The sequence below is a fragment of the Plutella xylostella genome, chromosome 2, assembly GCF_932276165.1.
Source record: "Plutella xylostella chromosome 2, ilPluXylo3.1, whole genome shotgun sequence".
In the NCBI taxonomy this organism is placed as follows: Eukaryota; Metazoa; Arthropoda; class Insecta; order Lepidoptera; family Plutellidae; genus Plutella; species Plutella xylostella.
Window position 1 is genome coordinate 546,541 of NC_063982.1, and position 18,808 is coordinate 565,348.

The 18,808-nt window shown below is 38.8% G+C and overlaps 2 protein-coding genes across 2 annotated transcripts in view; both read right to left on the bottom strand.

Annotated features, from left to right (window-relative positions):
- Positions 1-204: 204 nt before the first annotated feature.
- Positions 205-8,278, bottom strand: LOC105382270 (fibrohexamerin). Its single transcript, XM_011552125.3, has 5 exons — positions 8,121-8,278; positions 7,177-7,402; positions 6,015-6,151; positions 457-567; positions 205-369 (listed from the first exon to the last, which is right to left on the bottom strand). Exons 1-5 carry the CDS (start codon positions 8,167-8,169, stop codon positions 227-229), a joined length of 666 nt encoding a protein of 221 aa, XP_011550427.3. The 5' UTR covers positions 8,170-8,278; the 3' UTR covers positions 205-226.
- A 1,286-nt stretch (positions 8,279-9,564) lies between these two features.
- LOC105383039 (CLIP-associating protein) overlaps positions 9,565-18,808 on the bottom strand; it is a 50,360-nt gene continuing 41,116 nt past the window's right edge. The window contains exons 33-39 of the mRNA XM_048624016.1: positions 18,542-18,686; positions 17,864-17,961; positions 17,119-17,330; positions 16,503-16,649; positions 15,138-15,272; positions 14,579-14,710; positions 9,565-14,393 (exon numbers count right to left, since the gene is read on the bottom strand). Coding sequence (XP_048479973.1) covers positions 14,657-14,710; positions 15,138-15,272; positions 16,503-16,649; positions 17,119-17,330; positions 17,864-17,961; positions 18,542-18,686 — 791 coding nt within the window. The 3' untranslated portion in view covers positions 9,565-14,393; positions 14,579-14,656. The remainder of the gene's footprint in view (positions 14,394-14,578; positions 14,711-15,137; positions 15,273-16,502; positions 16,650-17,118; positions 17,331-17,863; positions 17,962-18,541; positions 18,687-18,808) is intronic.

The following is an 18,808-nucleotide window of genomic DNA, read 5'->3' on the forward strand; positions in this document are numbered from 1 at the left end:
TTTCAAGAAAATAACTTACCCCGATACAATACTCATAATAATAACTGTTATAATACCACTATAAGCTTACAGTACCTACTAGTTAAAAAATTAAACACTAAAAACTTGCTGCGACAAATGCGTTTATTTTTTACAGGTAGGTACGAAAATTCAATAATTTTTCCAAGGTATTAGGTAGGTATATTAAAATAAATAACTTTGTAGTAAAGCGATTTAAGTCATTTTATTAGTAAATTTTACAACCAAAGTCACAAATGAGAGATTGCACGAACAGACTCATGATTTCTTGTCCTCGGTACGCAAAGGTTTCTGTCTCGTATATAATGAGTTCAGAAAGTTCCCGCGTCAAGAAGTTTTGCGTTGGTTTATCTGAAAAATATAACAAAATGAGTGAATAAAATTAACTACTTCATTTAAGTAGGTATGTATTTGAATAAGATATAACTACATATTTACCTTTAGGATCAATATGGAAGACGGGCAAGATGGGAACTTCTGTGTAAGTGAATTCTTTGCAGAAGTCGATATCGTTAGCATTATCGATCGTAGTCGTCAGGCGTAGGATGGCTGAAATAAAAAACAAAAACACTTTACTACAACTAGGTACTGACTATGTACTTTAGTACTAAAAGAGTCTTAATTATGAGAGTATAAATAATCATTTTAAGATTCATCAATTATTTACAATGTACTAATGGTAGACGTGATCGAACCCTACCCAGCAAGACGTTGGTTTGTCATTATATTTAACTAGCGGTCCCCGCGCGCTTCGCTTCGCCTTAACCCTCTACTGCATGAATTATGAAGGGATTAAGATAAAAAATATTTTTTACTTGAATATCGTTTAATAAGGGATAATAACAACATTTTTAAGTAAAAAAAAAATTTAGCTACTTTATTTTAGAAAAAAAAATTAGGAGCCAGAAATGGCTTCGTATGCACTGGTACTTGGTATATCTATGCCATTTATGGCTTCCCATGCACTACATAGACAGATATCAGTTTTTGTGAAAATATTTCATATAATTAATTTTCTGATTAGACATACCAAAACTATAAACTTTTCATAATTGGATTGAAAAATGGTTAATTCTGTTTGTTTCTATCAAATTCAAACACAGCTAAAGCAGGTCCTCATCTCTACAGGTACAGTTTAACGTTTTTTTGGGATGGTCCAGGAGATTCGTGTCTACCTGTAAGATTGTCTGTTCTGCTAGCATTTGATAACATCCAGGAGTCTCCCTTGCCATCTATCCTGGCATATGGTAGCTGGACTACTGCAGGAGGCAAATAAATACTATCACAATTCCTGAATTGCTTTATTACAGCTCTTTTTTCGGATCAGCAATTTATCAGTGACAAATTATTATTAAATCAGAACATATATGTGTCGGAAACGGACGTCAACTGTCGCGCCACCTAGCGGAGTCTCTGCAAAACAAGTGACAATGGGAACGCCAGCGCCTCTAGTGGCGCTCGACGGAGTCTAGATAGTGGGGGACGACGTAGAGTCGAGTCAGTCTGTACTTGACCGTCGTTCTGCGCACACGTCTAGAAACTGTCCCGCGTTTCTCTTACTTAGTGACATTACGTTACCCTTTCTGTGTTTTGGCTTGCTGTGTGATTGCTAAGTGTTATTGTGTTGTGTAACTGTGCGATAATTAAACGAAGTGATTATTTAAAGTGTCTTTTCTTATAATCGCCATTCCTACGCCTACGAAACATGATGTCGGACAATCCTGACACCCAGCCACCCCAGGAACGTGCCGAACCTGCTCCACCCCCGCTTCCGACATCAGAAGTGAGATCAGAAGACGCCACCCCACGTGCTTCACACCACGACACGAACGACGAAAAATGGCAGAAGCTTCTAGAACAACAGAATCGGAATTTCCTGACGCTTGTTCGAGCTATGAAGACACCGTCGTCGTCGACCGAGCTGAGGTTACCCGATTTCAATCCCAGTAAATCCGATGTCGACGCACGTTCTTGGATGTCGACTGCGGACCTGTGCGTTAACGACGAGAATCTGCAAGGCGCACGGCTTATGGTTGCCTTGAGTTGTGCTCTGAAAGGTACGAGTGCCCAGAGATACAGCTTTCGTTCCTAATTAATTTGAGTGACAGTAAACCTAAAGAAAACTTGCTACTTAGGCTGCCTCGCTGATGACTGCAATAATGTCACGCTGGAAGAATATGAATACCGAACAGCTTGCTTTGGCTACAGTGTTGGCACATGTTTCCCGATTTGACCGACGTGTCCAACGACTGGCTTTCACTACAGAAGTGACTACGCGCAACCAGCTTCAGCAAAAACTCAAGGCTGTTTCGTTTCTAAGACGGAAAGTAGCTAATAGCGAGGACTACCCCGATAGCAAGAAAATGCGCAGCTATAGTGCCTCCGTTTCCATAAAGTGCAACTACTGTGAGAAATTATGGCACAAGTCCACGTTATACCTACAAAGAAGACGTAGTTGGAGGAGACCAGAAGAGCGTTCCCCTTCCCAACCAAGCGACAATTTCAAGACGATGCCGCCTCCATCTACAGCGAAGCCTGCGGTCACTTGCTTCCACCGCCAGGGCCAGGGACACTACGCATCCAGCTGCCCAAAGTGTCGCAGACAGGACCAGGATGCTGCCAGTGGAGGAGCGAGTGGATCCGGTGCAGCCAAGGAGAAGAGGGTCGATCTATGCGTAGTGAGCGCGCCTGCTGGGATGTTGCATTAATCTGGTGAGCTGTTTTCGTTTAAACTATGACTGTAGTTTCAAAGTTTAGAGGCTATATGTTTCATTACGTGAATGACGTTAGTGTGACCGGTACTGTGGAATTATTTTCGAGGTTCGAGTCCTGGAACTGTTAATCTGTCGGGTTGCCAGACCTGTTGACTTTAAAAAAAAAAAAGGTTATGACATGGAGGTTGATCAAAATCCTGAGCTTAAGTTAAGTAGGGTTATGAACATGCGTCCATGACCTCATTAGGTAAATCTCCGAAAGTTGATTCCCTATTTTTAATCATGATCTTTTTTATGCTAAGTAATGATGAAGCAATCGATTGAATTGTGTGTTTCTGTGGTGTGTCTTGCTCAATTGTTTAATGCCAGTGGATGGAAGTGGTAGTAGCAGACTAACACTGGATGGAAGTGTTAGTGAGTGCCGGATGGAGGCACTGGAATGACACCGGATGGAGGTGTGCATTCGTGATGAGTACTTGGGTAACCGGATGAAGGTTGCCGGACAAGTGAGCAAGGACCATTGGTAATCAGATCCTGATCCGTGTTTTTCTTTAGTACAGAGTTAAAGATAGTGGATTAGCTTTCGAGTATTGATTTGTTTTGTCTGATACTGTTCAAGTTAAAAAATTCATAGTTCATCAGTGTGATGAATGCAGAGTTCATCAGCCCACTGCTTTCTTCCCTGACTAGGTCAGGACTGGCCGAGTAAAATTCAGTTACTGCGGTTGTTTTTCTTTCTTTCCAGATAACTCACACGAGGACGTGTGAGATGGCATGATGGCCGTGTCGCAGCGTTGGCAGACAAACGCCGCATCGATTTTGATTGCAGTAGCGACCAGTGGCAACAAATCATGGCAAGATGCTCTAGCTAGGTGAAGTACAACTTGCAATTAATTGTACCTTGAACCGCGTTACAAAGGCTTCACCACTGGAGTTACTTATCGGTAAGTCGCAAGACCGTTGTCGTTGATGTGTAGTGAGGTTGATAACGAAGTCAATATTGAAAGCGTTCGCGAAACTGCGTCAGAGAATATTCAGAGGAGTGCTGACTATGATAAGACTCATTTTGATAGAACTAAGGCCAAAGTAGTGAATTTTGAGATTGGTGATTTTGTTTTGCTAGAAAATGAAGAGCGAAATCAAACTAAACTAGATGCAAAATTTAAGGGTCCTTTTAATGTAATCGAGGTCTTAGATAGTGATCGTTATCGACTAAAGGCTTTAAATTCAAAACGAACTTACAAATATGCTCACGATAGGTTAAGAAAGATGCCAGCGAGCGATGTACCAATCAGTATTGACGATGATGTAGACTATGTAGAGAATTATGAAGATTGAGTTTGGGTGGATTCGAGTGGTTACTATCGACCGTATTAATTCGACTTAACCAGTAGCTGAACCGAGGTAAGAGAGAGAGTGGATGTAGAGCTCGTGCTCGTGTAAGGCTCTGGTTGTAGTCGTGGTCTTGTGTGACCGTAGCGTGTGATACACGCGTGCAATCCACATGAGGTGGAGGTGCGTCTTTCAGTTCGGTTTGGATTAACCGTGGTCTTGTGTGACCGTAGCGTGTGATACACGCGTGCAATCCACATGAGGTGGAGGTGCGTCTTTCAGTTCGGTTTGGATTAACCGTGGTCTTGTGTGACCGTAGCGTGTGATACACGCGTGCAATCCACATGAGGTGGAGGTGCGTCTTTGAGTTCGGTTTGGATTAACCGTGGTGATAGGTGATTACTCGAATGGTGTATCAGAATAACTCATTTTGATGATATTTTTGTTTGTGATTGGTACATGGCAAACTGATGAAAGTTACCTAGGTACATAAGATTTGACGTGTACTAGTTGTGTCTGTGTGTAAATTTGTGTTAGTGCTGATACTGCTGATTGAATTAAGTTTGATTCTGACTTATGAGTTTTCATGAAAGATGAGAGATGACAGAGACAGAGAGAGACTTTTAGTTTGTTTTTTTTTTAAATGTCAGGAAGATTGGCCGAGCGGGTTACTCTCAGAAAATGTTTCTTTCACAGAATGACACACGAGGGCGTGTGCCAGCAGGATGGCCGTGTCGGAAACGGACGTCAACTGTCGCGCCACCTAGCGGAGTCTCTGCAAAACAAGTGACAATGGGAACGCCAGCGCCTCTAGTGGCGCTCGACGGAGTCTAGATAGTGGGGGACGACGTAGAGTCGAGTCAGTCTGTACTTGACCGTCGTTCTGCGCACACGTCTAGAAACTGTCCCGCGTTTCTCTTACTTAGTGACATTACGTTACCCTTTCTGTGTTTTGGCTTGCTGTGTGATTGCTAAGTGTTATTGTGTTGTGTAACTGTGCGATAACTAAACGAAGTGATTATTTAAAGTGTCTTTTCTTATAATCGCCATTCCTACGCCTACGAAACATGATGTCGGACAATCCTGACACCCAGCCACCCCAGGAACGTGCACCTGCTCCACCCCCGCTTCCGACATATGTATATTTAAATAATACAAGTAAATTTAGTTAATTAGTAAATTTTAAAATTTGTAAAATAAGTCATTAGTGAAATTACGTAAGGAGTCAACATCAGGTATTGTATTTTTTCAGGTATAAATAAGCGAAGAATTTGTTCTGAAAAGATAGGTTAAAAATCTAGTTAGTATGTACGAGTGCATAGGAAGCCATTTCTGGCATACATATTATAGCCTCAACGCATAGGAAGCCAGAAATGGCTTTCTCAGATAATTGAGAAAATAAGATATATAAAACTAATAATAATTAATTAATTGACAAGTTCCAGAAAATATAAGGTATGCACAAAAGGAAAACATTTTTTTTACTACCAACAACGTACTTTTTATATTTTTTGCAGAATTTCAAAGTTTCAGAAAAATCACATTCACAGAAAGCAATCATTGCACCTGGGATAAGTTGCGATTATATTCGCTGATGACACATACCATGGACAAAAAAAATATGTTTATATAAACAAAGAAGTGACTAAAAGTATAGCGATATCATTTTTTAAATATTTTTTTTTGTTTGGGTAGAATAAAATATTAAATTCCAAGAGCCATTTATGGCTTCGTATGAAGTAAAGGGTTAAAAAGTTTTCTCGTGGGAATTCCGGGATAAAAAGTAGCCTATGTTCTTTCCCAGGGTCTAGACCGTATGTATACCAAATTTCATTCAAATCTGTTCAGTAGTTTTGGCGTGAAAGAGTAACAGACAGACAGACAGACACAGTTACTTTCGCATTTATAATATTAGTTAGGATTAAAACCGTTAATTGTAATTAAACTCACGGTAAGTTCCATTGATGTGGTAGTTGTAGACCCGGTCTTCCTTGTAAGACTCGTGCTGCAGCAGCGTACGGTCGGACTCGAAGTTCATGTCTACACAGTCCACGGCGATCACAGCCTTATCCGTTGCCGTATTGAAACTGAAACAAACCGTCGCAAATAATTTTAGGGTAATCTAGGTGCTGTTGTGTTGGCAACACTTTTTTATTCATCGAAAATGCAAAGGAATGTCGAGTGATAGAGGCTAATCCTCGGAACAATAACTATGATTATTTCAAGTCCAAGCAAGGAATAGAGAGCGCTGCAAAGAGCTGACTGCCAACCTCCAATGATGGAGAGGCACTATAAGAAGAAGCAAGGAACACTTCTTAAACGAGAAGTTAGTCAAGTTAGTCTGAGCGGGCGAGCAACATCGTTTCACCTCTTTACATAGGTGAGGCTGCTTGCTTGCTTACTAGCTGGAGTGTAGCCAGCGGTTATAAGCTTGCGAATAAAATTGGAGACTAACTAGAATGAATAAGACCCATGCCTTTAAGCTTTATGTTGAAACGCGAAACTTAAACTTCACAACTGGCAGGTGGATCGATCCTATCGATTCGATAGTAAGTATCTAACTTACCTAACTGCCAACAATAAGCATTTAAACTGAGTCAAATCTCTTGTTTCTTTAACACAAAAGAATGTCATTGACCACTACGCTATCCGGTCAGTGGCCTGATTAGATTTAGAATATAGACAGACAATGGCATATACCTACTTACCCTGTAGAATATAATATATCTATCGTGGCCAACTGACTTTCCAGATTTAGTCTCTATTTTTATTGTACCTAGTTAGGTAGGTAGATGTGGATCATGGAAGAAAAGCAGACTTATCTTGAGGGTCTTGGATAGGTATATGGAGATGCAGGAGGGTGGTGGTGCATCCCCATGGCAAAGGGAGGATCCTCCGACCAGGCCGGGTGGTGTGACCTGGCGGGCAGCTTCCCAACGGTGAGCGTTGGGGCTTGGTATTTATTACAGTGTAGGTGAGAAACTTCGTATGAGCGATGTAGGATTTCTTAGAGATTTGCTTCGCTTCCATACTAATATATACTAACTATCTACCTTCACACGCTAGGACACTAAAATGTGTAAGTACTACCGTATAACAATAAAATACTTACAAGAAATCAATAAGCTCGCAGCGATTATGATTCCTGATAATGAGATTCTTCTCCACATACGAAGACTTGAAGTAGGGGGTTTCGAATCTGTAATACGGCACGTTGTATGCCGAGGGTATGGACCCCCGGACGTTGGCGTTGCATCTGGAGTTGGCTTTGAGGTTGTCTCTGACGCACGCGAGGTCGCCGGGGTAGCAGGGACGCTGGATTGCAGATTTCGGCGGGGCTGGAAGTAGTGACGTATTGCACCTATAGTAACTATACTTATGTGTAAGTAGCAGCTGCTGATAAGCCATCATCACGACCCATCACGTCCCCACTGTTGGGGCACGGGTCTCCTTCCAATGAAGGAAGGGTTTTTAGGCCTAGTCCACCACGCTGGCCTAGTGCGGGTTGGAGGACGCTTATAAGTACCTAAGTAGATTTATTTATTATTGTGGTTAAGTTAACTATGTCTCCAAATGTCCTATTTATGGAGGAACTACACTTTGTACTTGAGTGGATAGACTAATCTCCTGAAGGTTTAATCTCTGTTGCAGTCCAAATGATGATGATGATGATGATGTCGACCGTATTGATGGATTCTTTTATTATTATAGTAAAGGCAGATATGGAGAGATACAATAAGTAGCAGGTTACCTAAATTAGCTAGATTGTTAAGCTAGAGTCTAGCTAGACACTAAGTGCCAATTTCGCCATGGTGGGTTAGAGCGTAACCAGGGATTATTGCTTGACTTTTGATACATCTGTCATGAATTTTATATGGAGATGACGTTTAATTTATAAATCAATCCCTGTCGGTCTATGGAGAAATTGGCACTGAACGTAATAATTTTTTTTGACCAATCAGCGATCCACGCTAATTTGACTATGTATCTACGTATCTACCTACTCAATCAAAAAGGTTGTGGTATAGTTAAGGAAAAAATAATAAATAAACTTACAGGCCAGACCCACCGTGGCTATTAAAGCCAACAGATAAAAATAGATCATTTTCGCTGGTTCCAAAATCGCAAAACGACTTCTCACTGTAACTTCACAAAAACAACTACTCAGCCAAGGTTGGCGATCATGTTTTCAAAATGTGCCGTATTCCATAACTTTAATACGTGTGAAGAATACTTTATTTGCACAGATGCTGTAGTGAAACACAAAGGTAAATTCTGACGCTGGTACTTAAGTAATTTATGTGTTTGCTCTAACTTTGTAATTAATAGGGGCTGTATAATTGTTATTCATTATGTGTTATAATGTATTTGCGTTAAACCAATATGACGCATTGATTGGATAAAATAGCAATAAGTACGGATAATAGATATTGTGCCCACAAAATACATTGTTTTATGTTGTATTTACCTACCTACATTAACTTAAGAGGTAGAAGTTACCTATGTACTTTCTGTCCTAGCTACTTAGACATAATATTATGCAGAAATACTTAACCTAATTAAGTTAAGATTTCGAGAACCGTAAGTACCCTCATCTTGTATCTGTGCAAATATGTGCACAAATGTCTTTCTTACATGCACTTGTACGTGTAAAAATATTTATTACTCATACGCATAAGAATTCGTAGGTACCATTCTATTCTATTCTATTCTATTCTCTGTGGGGGTGTAAGTACCTGCACCTGGCTCTCTCAAATGGAACCTTTGTGCATATCCCCAAGGTCTAAACTGCCTTCCTAAGCTTGGACCATTTCCACACCACGCTGGTCCACTGCGGGTTGGTGGGTTCACATATCTAGATGTGCTAGATCTAGATATGCAGGTTTCCTCACGATGTTTTCCTTCACCGTAAGAGCGATGGTATACATTGTACTTAAGTTAAAAGAACTCATTGGTACATGTCAGCGCCGGGATCGAACCCGCATCTCTGGCGTGAGAAGCGGGCGCTTACCCGACTGAGCTACCACCGCTCCATAGGTACCATTCATTACGATACCAAAAAGATGTAACAGAAATGATAACATAACTGAAATTAAAAGGTAGGTTCCATCATGTAGGTCTGCTTTCACATATTGCACTGTAATGTGAAACAATACAATTATTATTCGCAAAGGACTCTATCGAACGAATAGATTTACCCCCTTATTCATAGAAAAGTTAAAATACGTTTTAACTAATAAACTGTTTTGTCCCTCTCCGACAAAGAACAATTTGCTTTTTGACAGAGAGGGACAAAACAGTTTATTAGTTAAAACGTTCTGTAACTTCTCTATGAATAAGGGGGTTAAAATATAACAGGTACCTAATTATAAAAATATAGTTTTTTTAATGAGCCATCTCACTTTGTCAATATCGGAAATGTGAGAGAGCTATACTCAAAACTCCTTTATTTAAAAATAGACTATATTACATTTACATCTAATAAAAAAACAAATAAGTGTAAAGGCTTAAAAATCATTTTTATTCATAACTATCGTACATTAATTAATTTAATCATATTAATCATTAATTTAATACAATAAACGTTACGGGTACATTTGACACGATAGCACTCGCACTCAATCAAAAGCTTTTTTAAATAATATAAATGCAGTTTTTTTAAACATTTTAAATTAAAAATCAAAATGGCTACCAAAAACCTCAATTTTGCTTGATGTTCTTAGACAAAGTAATTTTTAATCATACATCATACTTTAAGTATTAAAAATCCTTCACTCCAAGATTTTATTCAATAAAAAAATTAAGAGTTTTTACATAAAACTTTAGTAACCAAAAAAACAAATTTCGAAAAGGAATGTTAGCGAATATTTCCGATTTACACATGACAAATACTTAAAATATGATTTCTCAGACAGACAATGTACCTATAGACAGAAAATTGACTCTAGAACTAAAAGTTAACAAGATTTGGTGTACAGAAAAAGAAAAAAATTACCACCCATATTCATGTAAAAACAAAAATATTTTTCCCTATCAATGGCCATTATCTGACTATTTTTTAAGCATTTTTTATTGTTATAATATAATAATGAGAAGCAAGATAAATAAGATGGTGTCATTTTTGTGTTATAAAAACGAGATTCAAGGTTACATTATTGTGAAAAGATATACATAAGCTTTGCAGTAATCTCCTATTTATGTACATTCTCACATTTTCCGCTCTCTTATGTTGGAAATATAATGTAGGTACAGATTTATAACTATATTTCTGCATTTGTGTGTAAAAAATAACATGAGGGTACATACATTTTTTTTATAAATGATGTTATGACAATGACACAAACAGTACACAAATTTTGTTCCACTACATTGTCTAAAGCAGGTTACTGTTAAAATAATATAAAGATATTTTCTGAATGCTACTTTATATTATGTTGATACTATTGTATTTTTCTACAAAATTGGAAGCTGTAAATTAAGAATTAGTCAAATTTAGATGAAATAAACAGACATGCTAGCTACAGCGTTAACTATGAAACAATTGTCCGGTTTCGAAGCCATCAAAAGTCAACAACAAAGCAATATAAACTTTTTTAATTATAGAGTATTTTTTTAATGTACAAAAGTTTTCACAAATTCACAATCGAATTGGGTAAAACGTAACGATTACAATCAAATATAACCTCCACAACTTTTTGACAGTTGTCTTAAAATCAACTGTGAATTTTTGACAGCTGTCAACTTCAATTCCCGAATTCATAGAATGAACTGTCAGTTTGGTGATATTCCAAGTCTAGTCAACTCTTTAGTGTTGGTCAGACAGTCCAAATTCGATTATCACGTGACGCTTACAAGCCCTTGTTAATCTGACAGTTCATAGTATGAAAGGGTAAGACTTCTCGCTAATGTTAAACGGAGTTTTTGGCATAAAGGCACAACACAACGCCATCTATCTACACAAATACACAACAAACGCCTAACAATCACTCAGAAATCATAAATATTGTACATTTTTTACTATTTAAGCATAAAAAAGTCGAAAGCATGATTAGAAACTAAAACTATAAATACATAAAGAATAATATCGCACCAATTTATAAATGGTAGAAAATAGCTATGCACTAACCGACTAAATTTCAATTAATACATCATTTAAAAAGGAAATTCAGATGAAAAAAACTCTAGATTTCTGGACCCAAGCAACCTAATACTAACATGAAAGTCTATGAAAAATATTAAAATTCGGAGCTACTACTAGCCAGAAGGTAGTAGTAGCTAGTAGCTGAGTGATGAAAAGGCCAAGAGTAAATAGATTCCAAAGAAATAATCCTTCATCTTTTACCCGTTGTAAAGTTAACCCAGTAAACCCAGGATAAGTCCCAATTTCTCCATAGTCGGTTAGAGCATAACCAGGTATTAGTGGTTGACTTTTAACACATCTGTCAAGAATTTTATATGGAGATGACGTATAATTGATTAACCAACCCTGGTCGGTTAGATAACCGACTATGGAGATATTGGCATTAAGACTGCATATCATATAAACTGGTCACACTGAAAATCACAAAGAGTAATGACGTTGTATCAAAGATATTTTAAAATACGACCAGTTTATCTTTTACACACTTATTTTGGCTTAATTTTAGGCTCTTCAGAAATCTGATCATGATTGGCTGATTTATAAAACTTTACGTAAAAGTAAATAAGTGTTACAATAAATTTTAAAAAAATCTGCCTTCCATAATCTAAAAAAACAGAAAGATTATAGAACCCATAATTTTCAAGACGAGAAACAATAAATAGAACTAATGAAATCAGAAAGACTAGCTTAAAGCGACGGTAGCGCCATTAAAGCGAATGGTGTGAGAAATTAGAACTAAAATAGTATGTTTTAAAAACATAATAGTATGTACCTAGAAGTAGAAGCAGAACCTTCGGCATCTTATTATATAATCACGAATTGTACATAATGGAATTATGTATTATTATGACAAGTGAACTCATGAAAAATTATAAATATTATTTATCGAGACAAAATGGTAAAGTCGAACATTGTAACGAGGTCACCTTGTAAGGGCCAGCTGAAAATCAGCCTGTGGCCTTATTGTCTACAGCATATGCTGAGCTGGTGCCTTTTTGACGCTCTGGACAGCAACCTATTGTGTTATTCTTTGTTTTGTATAGTATTATCGTATTTTCTGATTTTTTGTTGTTGTATGTTTGTTTATCTTTATCATTAATGATATTTTTGGGTAAATATGAGGAATCAATAGTTAATTACATTACATTAATGGTTAATTTACAAGAAACATTGTGTAAGCTTTGTGTAGGCACTGAAATACCCCGAATAATAAATACAATATACAATAGAATAGATATTTATACTTTTATAACATTAAAGTAAAAATAATGTATTTTAACTATTGTAAAAAAGCATCATCCTTTGTGAGAATAGAACCATAAATTCTAGTGCAAACAGATGTTGCAGTCGAAGAGAAAAACCGTACATTCCAAAACATGGCTAGGTCTGTATGAAACGACAACACTACCGCTAGGTTTTATACAAAAACGCCCTATTACAAAGAGATTTTGAGAAAAATCGCGACTTTACAAGCTTCCTTCATTGTGCCCGAGCGAGATAGATAGCCACGAATTTCACAGACAATAGGGAAAGCTACGACAGCCGATGTACAAGACTAATACTTTAACATTTACACACCATCTTTGACTGAAATCGCGATTAACATCTTAATTTTTTACAGCCTAAAAGCTTATAATTAGACAATCAAACAGAATTTCACATCAAAAATACTTATTCTTATCCAACCTTTCTTTTTATCGACGCGCGCTTAACCTTTTCCCAAGAGATCTTTTCAGTGCCTTGTGTCAAAAAAATATATAACATTATGTCTTTTCAAAGGATTATTTACATGAAGTAAACAAATGTCGCTGACATGCCGACGACCCGGTCATTTCCGTAAATGTCTGGGTTCAGCTCTTGCATGTAGCATGGTCACTATAAATAACAAATACACGGTAATAATTTATTCTTTACATAATTTTGTTAACATAATTATATTTGTAAACCTATTATAACATTTTTAACACCCATGTAAAGAATAAAATATATATCACATGTTACATAAAAGCAAAAGCATTAAGTTTTCCATCACATCATTATAAAAGTGTGGATTGTTAAACACAATTAGATCTTAATTCAAAAGAACTAAAGTCCGAAATACAATAAGGCCCACAGCTGTTGGATGGATGCAAAATTTTACAAAATATCAAATCCTCTATAAACTGACAGTAAATCAATTATACAAATGTTTTTTAGCCAATTTGCTTTCAGTACCATTCACCACCTAGGCTTGTATGAGACACAAACGAAGTCTACATACAATTCCTATTCTGTTTAGTATAATTATCGATATAATAGCAAAATTTTGCATCCACATTGCATTACTGACTCATAATTTCCTTAATTCACCATTCACCAAATTTCGATGATGGTGATGAAATCAATTAACACCCCTGACTAAACCCATCATCACCAGTTACTCAATAAACCTTCCTATTACCAGCAGTTGACATTCATGAATCAATAAAATCAGTATAAAAAGATCTATGACCTACTAACAGAAAGAGCCCCTTATCCGAACGGAGGGTAGTTTGTAAAAATTTACGTTCATCAGAAAATTTTATATTTATACGATGAATAAAAACATTTGAGTTTGAGTTTAACAATACAATTTTGGATAACATTCATCACCTAAGATGATTATAATGATGAAGAAGAATCTACAAAATATAATATGAGTCAGTAACATTAATACACAAAAATCGACAGATAACTAATCCCCACACTGCCTTGTTTAATTTGAACACAAGTGATGATGATGAACAAACATACATTATGAGTCACAAAGATCAACAGCACTCTCTTCCAGCTCTATTTCAGGTAACATTCATCACCAGTGATGATGATGATGATTCAATACAAACTATGAGTCAGTAACACAAGTATCAGCTGACTAACCCTCTCACGTCCAGCACTACTCCAGGTAACATTCATCACCTCATTACCAGTGACTACAATGATGATGAAGAACCAAAACAAACTATAAGTCAGTAAAGGATTAACAACCCACTACATCTGGTACTTCAGGCTACATTCATCACCACTGAGGATGATGAGAACCAACAAGATAGTATACCGGTGATAATAAGGATTCACAACAAACTATGAGCCAGTAACAAAAATATTAACAACTGACTCTCACATCTCTCCAGCACTATACATCCGGTACTCCAGGTAACCCTCATCACCTCATCACCAGTGACGATGATGATGATTCACTAAAATACATAATAATGATGAACCAACAGAAACTATGAGCCAGTAACACAAATACACAAATATCAACAGCTCTGACTTAAGCTCTCACATCTCTTGACTAATCCTGTCACATCCAGCACTACTCCGGGTAACACTCAACCGCTCATCACCCCACCTCTGCTGACGATGATGAAGCTGCTGCTCAGTCGGTCTGCGTGGCGCGGGTGGCGGTGCGCGCGCGTCGGCGGCGCCGCTACGACCCTCCCGGGGATTTGGAGGCTTCGCTGCGGTTCTTGCTTATGTATACCTGTTGGGAGGAGGTAGATTGTAAAGTCATGCTTACTGTTTTTGAGAATGGGACTATTGTTTACCCTATGCAGGGTATAGAATCAGTTCACGCTCACTATTTTATGCAAAATAGTGTTGTATGTATGCCGAAAATTATGGCATGAAAGCGAGGAACATCTCGGTACCAAAAAATTACAGCTGCTATTCTTTGTAAAATACAGCAAGAGAGACAGATACTTATGCCTGGCAAATAAAGCAAACTAACCAATGACAAATAAAATGGATTTTATAGCTGTGTCATAGGTCTTATGCTATATTTAACCGACTTCGAAGAAAGGAGGAGGTTCTCGAATTGTCTGTATGTTTTTTTATGTTGCTCACCGATATCTTCGGCATTTATAGACCGATTTTGATAATTCTTTCTTTAAAAGTAACTTTAAAATTACCTGCAACAGTCGGTACTTGCTGACAGACAGCAGCGCCAGATGGGGCTTCATGCGAGTCTCTCCCAGCGCACATGTGAACGCCACCATGCAGAAGACGGCCGCCTTGCGCACCGCCGAGTTCTGGTGGTCCGCCAGCTGTGGGGAGAAATTTAGGGGTTGAGTGCAATGTTTAATAAGTGGATTTGAAAAGGGCAGTAATTAAAACTTCCATATTATACTTGTCGATAGTGTTCAAAGCAAAAAGTAAGATTAAGATGTTCTGGTGGTCCGCCAGCTGTGGGCCCAGAGAGGGGTGAGTGCGCTGTTTGGTGAAATGGATTTGAAGGGAAAACTTATAGGGATTTTATAACATTTCGGTTGAGTATTGACTGAGTTATTGTGTAACTACACATGTTCAATGTTGATAAAAGTTATGAAGGTCAAAGGTGAAAAAATGAACGAATTATCCCACGATACACATTACTGTGGTACACTTCCGAGCTTCGGCATCACTGACACAAACTTTATTACATATAAAACTGTAATTTTCGTATAAAATACACATGGGTGCATTTAGCGTTGGCGCCCAGGATACTACCTGAATGTATGTATCCTGCTACGCTACTTGTTAAATCACAAGTCGAGTAGTCAGTACGTCTATCTATCTGTAGTCTATCTGTCAGTGGCCACCTCGGGGCCAGCTTGTCTCGCGTGTGTCTGTCTGTCTGTCAGTGCATCAGTGTACCTACCTGCGCCACGCCCTGCATCAGCGAGCCGTGAGTGTAGTATAGTGGTTTGTGACCCTGACCGCTCATTGTGACTCATATTTATTTGCACTAGGGTCTTCTAGGGTTCTTGGGTGTTCATATTTATATTTATTTGTGTACACGTATCAGCTTGTTAACACCCATATTACAGGCTCTGCCTAGTTTGGGGTCGAATGGCCGTGTGTGAGATGTCCCCACATATTATTTATCTACCTGTGCCACGCCCTGCATCAGTGAGCCGACAGTCTCGTCTGTGAGCTCGTGCGGCCTCGCCTTGGCCACCTCGGCGGCCAGCTTGTCTCGCGTGTGTCTGTCTGTCTGTCTGTCAGTGGATCAGTGTACTCATCAGCTATACTATATCCCATTCAACAGCTTCGCTGAATGACGTTCAGTCAAGACGTCGAACGTTACAATCAACGACTTGACGAGTTGTCTTTTAGTCATACAATTGAATAGCGCCATCCAATCAATTCATTTCATTTCAAAATAAACGATTTCATTTCATCATTTCAGTGACTAGCTCATTACGGCGTCTCGTGTTTATTTGGTGAATATTGGCTTTAGTGTTGAATAGGTGTAGGTTGCGCCTGGCGTGTTTCTTTCTTTCTTTCTTTCTCACCTGTGCCACGCCCTGCATCAGCGAGCCGACAGTCTCGTCGGTCAGCTCGTGCGGCCGCGCCTTGGCCACCTCGGCGGCGAGCTTCAGCGCGCAGAGGGATATCGGGTAGCCTCGGGTCCGGATCACGGGCTTTAGGAGGGTCAGCACCTGTGGGAGGTAAAGGAATGAGGTGTGAGGTTACTGTGTTACTTCAAAATTATATTAAAGCAAGTGTAGCGGGTGTTGAAAGTGGTGATTGACACGTTTATAATATTAAAATTCATTTGGCAGCCTTGGTAGGGTAAAAGGTGCTAGAGGAGTTTCTTGCAATTTCTATTTCGTATCGGATCGGAAGGCTTTGTTTGCCTTTCCAAAAGTTCAAGTTGCAATGGCTAATCTTATACGACACATTTCACACGTGTTTCAAATCATGTGACAAACATTACACTCGGTATACTTAACAGCTACATGCTACATTGTTATAATAACAAAAATAAGAGCATAATGTCAATCCTACTGAAACAAATAAAATTCACACTTTCACAGCCCTCAAATCTTTCACCACACATTTCACACCATCCTCAAATCTTTCACCACACATTTCACACCTCCAAATCCACATCACCACTTAACACACCTGCTCCGCCGAGTGTTTATCCGCCACATGCGGCAGCCCCGCGTCCACAGCCCGCATCACCTCCTTGCTGAGTGCGCTGTATGCGTTCATGAGTTTCAGCAGGATCAGGTCGAAGTACTCGAGCCATTGAGTTCGGGTCTCGGGGCGGCGGCACAGCCAGATTAGCACGCGGACTGCTTCGGCGGCCGCGCGCTCGCTCGCCGTGTTCCAACCTGGGTGTGAAAGTTGTTGTTATGAATACAAAATCAATGATAAAATTTGTCTGTGCGTGCTGGTGTCCAACATTAGAGCTATAGGACTAGGTTTGCCAAGATCATTTCAATCATTCAATACAATCGGTTGGGGTGTACGTAACAACCAACAACAACAACAAGCTGAAGAATAATTAGTATTTTTTACCGGTAACAGATTACGTCCTTACGTAATCTGTTTGACTTGTATGTATGTATTTATGTTTGTGCGCTATTATCTAAGGTTTAGTTGAACTGTTCGGTGCATTTGCAACCTAACAGCTTGTGTGCGCCCGCTACGCCGCCGCCGCTTGGCAACACTTTACCTAAAGACAACAGTTCACCTTCGGATCGGAAAATCGATGTTTTCATACTTATATTTCTTTGTTATTCATCCAAATTAATTTTATCACCTTCAAAGTATGCTCCTTCAGAAAGCATACTAATGGTATGAGATTTTGTTGATCTTTTCCTGGTACTTTTTACACATAATTTATTAGTGATTATGTACATACCTGAGGACTGGTTGGCATTGGAGCCGGTCTCCGAGTTCTCCTTGTCCGCGGAGCACTCCTCGTTGCTGAGAGCTGCTAGAGCCACGCGCACTATGTTCCTGAAACAACGATGTTGTTGGTTAAACACAAGAAAAAAACATTAGAAAACATAAGCAAAAAATTGTAACTAGGTATCTGTAAATCCTGGAAGAGATCGCTTATAGCGATAAGGCCGTCTATTGTGCTTACTTTTCTTTGTAACGTAATATAATTTATGTTGTGTGTTTTTCAATTAAGTTATATAATGTATTGTAAATTTAAAACGATAGATTTTACACTCGTTATACTCAAAATAGTTGTGATGGTTCTCAGCAGTCCAGTGGCTAGATCACTGATAAAAACCCTTTATATATGAATTTAGACTTAGATATCGAAACATTATACTATCCTATAGTCACGTAACGCAAAAACCCGTAAGTCCCGTAACTAACAGAGAATACACACCGACATATTTCACACTCGTCACCCCACACTCACTTGAAGTACTCCTGTGACAGCCTGCAGTCCCCATACTTCTATTTTAGATCATTGATAAAAATCTACCTTTTATGAAAACTAATTCAATCATCTAGCCTCAGAAAGCGAGAATCTGCATCTATCCGAAAATCCATACCGACACATTTTACAGTCATAACTCACTTGAAGTACTCCTGCGGCAGGCGGCAGTCCCCGTACTTGAGTACCTCGTGCGTGGCGAGTAAGAGTCGCTCCCACTGCTCCGGAGGTTCTTGGTTCACGTCCAACTTGCATAGCGCTTCTAGAACTTCTGGCTCGCGGAGGCCGCCTGTGGATGAGTCAGTGAATTAATAAATGTAATCGGTTAGTTTAGCTTATTGGTGACGTATAGCTAAACTAGCTGTTCCCGCGAGCTTCACTTCGGCTTAATAAGTTTTCCCGTGGGAATTC

Coding starts and splice junctions, on each gene's coding strand:
- LOC105382270 (XM_011552125.3), bottom strand. CDS start 8,169: ATGATCTATTTTTATCTGTTGGCTTTAATAGCCACGGTGGGTCTGGCC. Junction 6,152..7,176: donor TGCGAGCTTATTGATTTCTT/GTAAGTATTTTA, acceptor GGTTTGTTTCAG/TTTCAATACGGCAACGGATA. Junction 370..456: donor CTTCCATATTGATCCTAAAG/GTAAATATGTAG, acceptor TATATTTTTCAG/ATAAACCAACGCAAAACTTC.